We start from the raw sequence: 9,609 nt of genomic DNA, 5'->3' as shown, positions 1-9,609 counted from the left end.
CTACATTCCAGATGTTTTATATTTGGACCTATATTTTATACTTTGATCTTTGTTTTTTTATCCAGCCTATGATTTTGAACTGAAAAGATTAAATATCATATATTTAGACTTTCCCTTTTCATTTCTAAACCCTTAGATATTCTTTGATACACCCAGTGTTGGCATGATTCTGAATGCATGCTGTAAGTCAGTGTCACTGAGAATACAAAAAGAATGTATTTTTTTAAAATGTATGAATAATGAAGATTCAATAGAATTGTTGAAGAATTTCCATTCATTGTATATATAATGTATCTATTCTTGTAGACTTAGTATAAGATAAAAATAAGAGATAAAAATATTCAAACATTCTTACATTGTAATGTTGGCATTGTGGGACATCCTAATGGAGTAGTGATTGGGAGAAAAATCTTTTCTTTGGTTATTTCAGGGAGAAAGTAATAAAATTCTATTACTTCAGTAAACAGAGAGGGTTTCCTTTCAATCTAAAATTGAAGAACAAATCCCAAAAATAGCACTTTAAAACTAGCTGGAGGGATTTATTGAAAGCTCATTGAAAGAAAGCTAACAGGTAACTCTAAGGGCCATAGTTTACACAAGGTCAGTTTGAGGCCCTTGACACTCAAAGGCCTACCTTGAGCCCTGGGTAACATTTCCTTCTGTTCCTTTCTTTCTTTTTAGTAGTAACTATGAAAGAAAAGAAAAGGAAAAAAGCCTGTTTGTTTTCAATGTTGACTAGTTTAATAGATGTCATTAAATGCTTCTATCTGACTATTGTAGTTGGAAAAATATGAAATTTATTATTTGTCTTCTGAATCTGTATAGTCTGCCTTTTATAATATTTTTGTCATGTTTCCTATGCCTTAAAGATGTGACTCTCAATTTTATTTGATAACATTCCTGAAAAGAGAAAGATTTTTAGAGAATTATGATATGACCCTAAAATAATGACATCAGATTTTTTATTAAGAATTTGAGAGTATATTTTTATTTGGATTCTAGCCTAGTAGTGTATAATAAACAATAGCTACAGTAACCATTTCTGATTGCACTTAAAAGGAAAATTTTCATCATTCCACACTTATCATAAATTCCTTTTACTGTGTCCCTCAGTTAAATCCTGTTCTTTGACCTTATTAAGCTCTCCAGGCCAGTGATCCCTGAATGTCCCGCATATCAATTTGTCCCTTCCTCTCTTTCCTTATCCGGCTTAGATTCCGTGGTTTATCCGTTTTACTATTCTCTTGCCTTGTCCCATCTATCACCTTCTCCTGGTGAAACCTCACTCTCTCATAAAGCAGAGTGCACATCTTTTCCATATTTATATCTCAGCGGCCCTTACGAGTTGGTGTCACTACAGCTAAATGAATAACTGATCTCAAATATCAGTTGGCCCATGCATCCTATGCAGCAGCACTCTCTTTAATCCATCTTTGAATAGTCTTCTCTCCTACTCTACACCTTGGCCATTTCAACCTTCCTCTACTCTCTGCAAACATGGTATTTCATTCCTTGGTGATCGTGTATCTATATTCATAGGGAATAAAATCAGTTGAAATGATTTCAGTGTAATATCACAAATCCTATAGGATTATGTACATCCACATAAATATTTTTTTCCCCTTATTTCCATGAAAGAAGTATCCCTCTTTCTGATTAAGGTTAATTCTTCCTCTTGTGCCCTGGAAGTCTATCCTGCTCCCCACAAGTACTTTACACTATTATTTTTGCTCTTTCTCACTTATATTTTTTAACTTTCCCCCTCTATTGGCATTTTTATATCAGAATTTAATGTGATAAACTCTCATAATTAAAAAAAAGAAATCTTCCCTTAAACCCAAGTCTCCTTTCAGCTATCACCTATATTCTCCTCTTCAACCATGGAATTGTTGAAAGAATTCTCTGTGATTGCTTTCTATGATTTCTTTCTTTCTGCTCATTTCCCAGTCCACATAACCTGGCTTTCTTCCCCGCACTCCATTGAAATCATTCTCATTGAGATCACTACTAGCTTCCATAGTGCCAAATTCAGTTGACCCTTTTTATACAGTATCTTACACAACTCCTGGAGAGCATTTGCCACTACTAAATAGTTCATTTGGAAACACAGTTTTTCTTTGGTTTCTGTGACATTGATGTCTCTTGTATTTCCTCCAGCTTCTCTGACTGCTCCTTCTCAGTCTTCTTTATGGACTTATCCCTAACAGCTATGCAAATGGGGCAAAGTATAAATGGAAGCCCCCATTCATATGCCTAAACATTTTCATATTCTAAATCTATCTGAAAAACTCATATTTAGCCTCCTAGCTTAGAAGATTAAGTCCAAATAAATATGGAATTTTCAGATTCCTTGTAGCTCGACACCAGACCTTGGCAGCATGAGTAGAACCTCCCCCTGGCTTACAGCCAGGCTCTGCTCTTAGACCCACTCTTGGTTCTGTCCATTACCCAGTGGGGCCTGATACACATGTGTAGCCATCCAGCCTATATATCCAAGTTCGTTTTGCATTGGTTCCCATACATAGCACCTAAAGAGCAGTGCCTTGGCCATGCTTCAGGCCTAGGTGTGTGCTTACCAGCAATACAGTTGGTACTAAGGAGGGTAGAGACTATAAAGAGGACTGCATAGACCCTGGAAGCAGGCTCCTTGCCATCTGGGCAAGGAATTCTGGGATCCAGGGTATCCAGAGAATGGTCTGGGGAGCTCCAGATCAGCACATTCCCTTGGCCCTACAGACTCCTCATTACATGAGGAGCAAGGTCCAGGGTGCTCTAAACATGAGGCCCAGTGCAAGAATCCCACTTGCCTTGGTGTACAGGTAGGCATAAAAATCCTGGTGTTCTACTTTTGACCCTCACTCTTCACATTCTCCCTATGCCTGGGTGATAGTATCTATTCCCATGGGTTTAGAAGTTGCTTCCTGTCAACTGATGACTCTCATATCTCCATCTAAAACCCAGATCTCTCTCCTGAGTTTGATACTATATCTAAGTATACTGCACATGAGTACTACTCATAGTCTTCCCCAAACTGAATTCATCATCTTTTCCATCTGAGTTTCCCAGGCGAGAAAGCTGGGCTTCGTGCTTCTTTCTCCTTATCATTCTCTTATGTCTAGATAATCACCAAGCCCTAGTAACTGTGTATTTTCTAAATTTCTGTCCATTCCATTGACTCCTTTTTCACTGCCACTCCACTAGTTCAGACCAACATGATCTCCACCGCAACAACCTCCTAACCCCTCTTGCTAAATGAATATCTTCAGGCCACTTTTCTGTTTAACTCCTTCAATTCTTATTTCTTTAGGATAAAATTCAAATTTCTTAGAAATTGAATGAGCCTTATATTTATGACTTGTCTTTCTCATCTGTTTCTACTCTCAGCCATATTGAAGTATACGTAATTCCTTATTTATAAGTCATGCCCTCTTGCCTCCGATCTTTCCTACCAGCTGCTCCACCCCCGTGTTTCTTTACTTAGCTAATATTTACCATCACATTCTTACCCCTGATGCCACTTCCTTCAAGAAGTCTTCCTTTACTCCCCTAGTGTGAGTTATGTGTTCCTGTTATTTAACCTCATAACACATATCACACTGTATTACAAGAGATCCTTAAACTGCTGTCATTCCCTCTAAACTGTAAGCTCTTTAAGAAAAAAGATCAAGTTTGTCTAGCTTAACTTTGAAACTTCTAACATTGCGGTATTTCAAATTGGATGCCGTGAGAAAATTTCTTTACATTCATTACATTAATCTCACTTTGGGGCCATTTGTTCAAATCTGAAATAATACTAAGTACCTTAATATGCTTTTCCAGAATACAATTCTGTGGATCAACATTTCCTATCAACATTAAAAGTTAGGCATCCATCCATATATTAAACTTTTATAATAAGACCACATATATTTTTAAGAAGCATTTATCTGTAAGTTTTACTTATCTAAGTAACTAAGCAAATAATTGGACACCACATTGGGTTAGGGACATAATTTTTAGAAGATGAAATAGTCTGTCCAAAACTGGTAATATGTGAAGAAAAATTAAAATTTGCTTTTGTGTTTTAAGCACCAAAACTCTTATAGTTAATGTTCAGACATTATGTTGAAATAAAATATTGAAGTAAAATTATATTTGTTGACATAAATATTATGGGAAAAACTACAGATACTTTAATCAAGAAAAAGTATGAGAAACTAACAATGGGTATATACCAGCACCGTCACACATATGTCTAAATAAGAAAGGGATGATGTAAAAGTGACTAGTCATCAATTTCAAGAAGCAAAACAATGAAACATACATAATATTTACCAAGTTTATGAACAAGTATATTTTGAAGTAACTCCTATTTTTAATATCATTCATTTTATGAAGAGATAGAGCTTTTAAAAGTGTCTTAACAATGACTTTTGAATTTTCCAGGATGATGTATACTGGGCTGTGATTTTTTTCTAAAACAGCAGCTAAATCTACCAAATTAACCCTACACAGAAACAGTGAGGTGACATGTTATAACCAGATCACCCTCACTTCTATCATCCTTGTAGCTTTGTCACTGATGTTTGAAATATGCAAAAAAAAAGCATAGTCTCTGACTTATTTTCACTTGGTGTTCTTTCTCCTATAGTTCCTGAGTCCTATTCAAGTGAGAATTTTAATAGAAAATGAAAATAAGATAAATTTACTCATACCTTTCAGGCTAGGTACATTCTCATGATGACATAAGAACAAATGCAAATGGCTTATGAAATTTTTATTGGCTGTTTTCTTTTCATGTTAAGAGTATCAATGAGTCTCAGCAGGATTAAAGAGCCCAAATACTTGATTCTAAAGGATAAGATATACCTAATTGTGAAAAATAGAGGTGATTAACTCTATACTCTTTTATATCTGTTATCCCAGTCACTAATTTTGTTGTATTCTTTTTTTCTTTTTTCTTTCTTCTTGCTCTCCCTTTCAGGAGAAAAGCTCATGCGATTCAGCTACCCAGATATTCACTTTGATATGAACTTAACATATGAGAAGGAGGCTGAGCTGATGCAGTCTCATATGATGGACCAAGCCATCAACAATGCAATCACCTACCTTGGAGCTGAGGCCCTTCACCCTCTGATGCAGCACCCGCCAAGCACAATCGCTGAGGTGGCCCCAGTTATAAGCTCAGCTTATTCTCAGGTCTATCATCCAAATAGGATAGAAAGACCCATTAGCAGGGAAACCTCTGATAGTCATGATAACAACATGGATGGCCCTATCTCTCTTATCAGACCAAAGAGTCGACCCCAGGAAAGAGAGGCCTCTCCCAGCAACAGCTGCCTGGATTCTACTGACTCAGAAAGCAGCCATGATGACCACCAGTCCTACCAAGGAAACCCTGCCTTAAATCCCAAGAGGAAACAAAGCCCAGCTTACATGAAGGAGGATGTCAAGGCTTTGGATACTACCAAGGCTTCTAAGGGCTCTCTGAAGGACATCTACAAGGTCTTCAATGGAGAAGGAGAACAGATTCGGGCCTTCAAGTGTGAGCACTGCCGAGTCCTTTTCCTAGACCATGTCATGTACACCATTCACATGGGTTGCCATGGCTACCGGGACCCACTGGAATGCAACATCTGTGGCTATAGAAGCCAAGACCGTTATGAGTTTTCATCACACATTGTCCGAGGGGAGCACACATTCCACTAGGCCTTTTCATTCCAAAGGGGACCCCTATGAAGTAAAGAACTGCACATGAAGAAATACTGCACTTACAATCCCACCTTCCTTCAGATGTTGACATACCTTTTATTTTTTTTAAATATTACTGTCGATAATTCTTATTTTGTGGACGCAGTGTCATTTGGTCTGCCTAATAGGGAAGAAATAGAAGAGAGAAGGGATGGGGATGGGGATATTGTTTCTTGATCACTTGGCTTGTTTATTTTGTGGGAATTTAAGAGCAGTTCATTTCTGCCACACGTAGATATAAGGCATATCATGCTTTGAAAAAAATCACCTGATTCGTATAGATTCACCTAAGAGATTCTAATTTGTCACTGATATTCAGGATTATGATTGAAAGCAGGAAAGTTTAGAGTTTTCGGGGTAGGACTTCAGCAGTTTAAAATGGTATAAGTAATTTTACTCTTGAAAAAAGAATTTGTTGCAAAATGTAAACTGATTTTTTTTGTTCTTTGGAGATCATGGAACACAAACACATTGTTATTTTTGGTGATAACTCCTAGGATGAGTTGAGTTGTTGTGGGTTCTATGTTTACTTCCCCTATGGAATTTATAATTCAGTATGTTTTACACTGTACCATATAGCAAAAGTTTTAAACTGCAGGTAGTTAAGGACCACCTACAATACATCTGAGGTCCTGTGATATTATTTTTCTAAACTTAAGCACTGTTTTTCCATAGTTTTGATGACTGGCATTTTATAGACACCCTGGCAGCCTTACTTTTAACACCTTTAACAAATAGTATTTTTATGCAGTTTTCAGAATAACATATGGTCTAAGAGTGGATAGGAGGCAGTCAATTTCTGGGAGGGACTTCTACTTTTCATAAATTTGAGAGGTTTTTCTTTTAAAGTTTTAAATGTGATGGCAGCATGGTATACATATTTGTTTCTAAAAGTATGCTTACGATTGTCACTTTAATCAGCATTTAATCAGTGTTAACCAGTCAGCAGAAAAATATAATTAGGCTAACAGTAGGGAGAAAACCCACTTATAAAATCCTTTTCCTGGTATTTCTCTTTTCACTGTTTTTTTTTTTTTTTTTTTCAAGCTGTGACCACCCAGTGTTCTCTCCACAGTTCATTCATCTTTTACTCTTCCAGTAGAAGGTCTTAAAAGTCTTGCTGTAGGCTATTTCTTTCAAAAATCTCCTCGGGGCAATTGCTGATTTGACCTGAATGTGGTAACTTGAACCCTGTAAGGTTATTGAACTCGGGCTATTTATTCTAGTATTTCTTCAGTAATAATATTTACTACTTTTGCTGAAAAGAAAAGGGAACTTCTTTGTAACCTGTACATTGGACTAGAGATAAAACAACCGACCGAGTTAACTTTTACCCTTCTCGGAGTCTAGAATGTGACAGAACCTCTAAACAAAGGTCCTGCACATTTTTCTGTTTCAAAAATATTCATGTCTATAAATCCTTATCAAAAATTAATCAGTTTCTTAGTACAGAATCTGCCTTCTTTAATCCATATATGACATAGGTTACCATTACCATAGTTCATGCATATTTCATGTGCAGCTTTTAATTTCATTTATGTGGGTGCTCTGTTATTTCTTTGCAGTCCAGCAGAACTAGAGGGGGGAACTGAGGGAGACTGATTCCAATCATTGAGGGACACACTTGAAAGGCAGAACTTGCTGCTCCTGTTTGAGGAGGACAGGCCTGTGACTGGATTATCTGATAACCATTTGTGAATACTGAAATTCTGTTAAGCAGTAACTGATAACTGCTCCAAAAGGTCATTATATAGGATGCTGAAACTATGTTTCTTAATACAGTGTGATATGAGAATTACCAAGACTAGAGAACTGTGGACAGATAAGCAAGTCTGGCTTGAATAGTGCTCTAAACTCATTTTCTACTTTACCATTTGCTTATTTAAAGCAACTTCTAAGCACCAACACAGCTAGAATTAGACAAAAATGGTTACAACTCAGCTCTCTTTTACTGGTCCCTGTCATAATTATTTTTGGAAAAATTTCCAAATTGTTCCTTTAAATCTAAGAGAATATATCAAAACAGACATGTATAGAATGTCAACTGTTACATTTTTTCCTACATGCCCTCCTACCTTGTGAACATACAATTTATTCAAAGGTAAAACGTGTCTTTGAGACTCCCTTACTCCCCACCTACCCTAACCACTCCGAGATAATAATTGGAATGCTATTTTTTTTCCTTTTGGATGAGGTAAATAATTTTAAGGTTCATGATTTTTGTGTTTTACTGCAATTTAAGGAAACATTTGGATGCCAGTCAATACGTTCGTAATTTTGGCTATTTTGGCTGTGTGTGAATTTCTGCTGGCATTATCTATGAAATTTCTTCCTGCTTACTTTTTTTTCCCCCAGTACATGAACATTCATGTACCTACAACCTGGGACGAAACTAAATTTAGGTGGCCCTAAGGAGTTTGGGTAGTTCCCTTATGAAGACAGTACTAATAATGCATTTTCCTTTTCTGATTTCATCTTTTTGAGAATTTATTTTATTGAAGTTAGTTAATAGTTGTGAGAGTGCATTTGCTACAAGTGTATATATGTATTTTCTTAACTTCATATAAGGAACAGAAAGAGGTAGAGATGGCTCAGGGTGTGGCATAGACAAAGGACAAGGTCAATTCAAACTTATAGGTTAAAAAGAATTTTTGTGGACATAGTACTTTCTGAGAAATTGTAGATGGCTATATTTGCATGCCTCTTCTTCACAAAAGGAAATATGCAAGGTGGTAGCACCTAAAAATAAATAATGAGGGTCAGAAATCAAATAAATCATGTTTTACATAACAGTTGTATGCCCAGTTTATTTAGGTGAAATATCACATTACAGAAAGTATTGAGGGGCATGAAAATGGGTTATCCTCTATATTTTCCAGTTTGGCAAAAATTCAGAGATTCATCTCATTGCTTTGCCCTAATTTTGCCCAGAATTTTATCTCCAGCCTCTCTCTAAAAGTGATGAATCACATTTTAAGAGCCATTCTAATTGGGTTTTTTAAAACAGTGAAAGTGACCAGTAGGCAGACTGGAAGAGATTTCAAGTTGTTGAAACATTCTGTTGAGAATTTTCTAAAGGGACAAAATGGGAGAATGAGAAATTAGAATTTAGATTTGGCTATAAAATAGGAAGTGTCTCTCCTACCTACATACAGGCAATTGTATATATAAATCACAGTATATATGTGCATGTGTAACCCACACATTCTTTTAAAGAAAATTCGTGCAAAAGAGCAATTAGAGTGATCAGATGTATTGTAAAGACAGAGAGAGTTACAATTATAGTTAATACCTGAGCAGTTAGGTGGGTTTACTTTACCAGATTGTATTAAGAAATACTAAAGAAGTTACCTGTGTGTCTTTAGGACTAGTGGCAACTATTAAACCTTAGACCTTTGTTATCTACTTCCAGAACAAAGTGAAACAATGAAAAAAAAAAGATTTTAAACTGATCTGATATAAATTTACAGAAATATAAATTCCTTTTTGAATAGGAAGAAAATACAGAAAATAAATATTATCAACTTTTACTTATAGACAAATAAAGGAAGACTGTTTTAGTGAGCTTTGTAGATTTTTTTGTATAGTTTTCTCAGTTATACACCTCAGAAAACCCTGAAGTCTTTTTGATATTTTATCAATGTTTAACAAAATTTACATCAGATTAGGGCATTTAGATGAAAATTATATTTTCATTACTTTCCAAATCTTATTCCATCTTATCTCCAGAATTACTTTTTAGGGTAGAAAAAGCAGACGAGACTGCTAAAATATAAACAAAAAAATTGTATGTCCCTAGTTTCAAGACAGAACTAATACTGTAAGAGGTACTAGCTACATTTTTTTTAACTTTGGATTATTCATTTTATAAAAAAGGGA

General features: G+C 35.7%; 1 protein-coding gene across 1 annotated transcript in view; it reads left to right on the top strand.

Moving 5' to 3' along the window:
* Window positions 1–7,030, top strand: part of IKZF2 (IKAROS family zinc finger 2 (Helios)) — a 164,907-nt gene extending 157,877 nt beyond the window's left edge. The window contains exon 8 of the mRNA XM_012650239.1: window positions 4,964–7,030. Coding sequence (XP_012505693.1) covers window positions 4,964–5,688 — 725 coding nt within the window. The 3' untranslated portion in view covers window positions 5,689–7,030. The remainder of the gene's footprint in view (window positions 1–4,963) is intronic.
* Window positions 7,031–9,609: the final 2,579 nt, after the last annotated feature.

Source organism: Propithecus coquereli, unplaced genomic scaffold (assembly GCF_000956105.1).
Source record: "Propithecus coquereli isolate 6110/MARCELLA unplaced genomic scaffold, Pcoq_1.0 Scaffold315, whole genome shotgun sequence".
NCBI lineage: Eukaryota > Metazoa > Chordata > Mammalia > Primates > Indriidae > Propithecus > Propithecus coquereli.
Note: the sequence above shows the minus strand (reverse complement) of the source record. Positions and strands in the feature narration are given on the sequence as shown.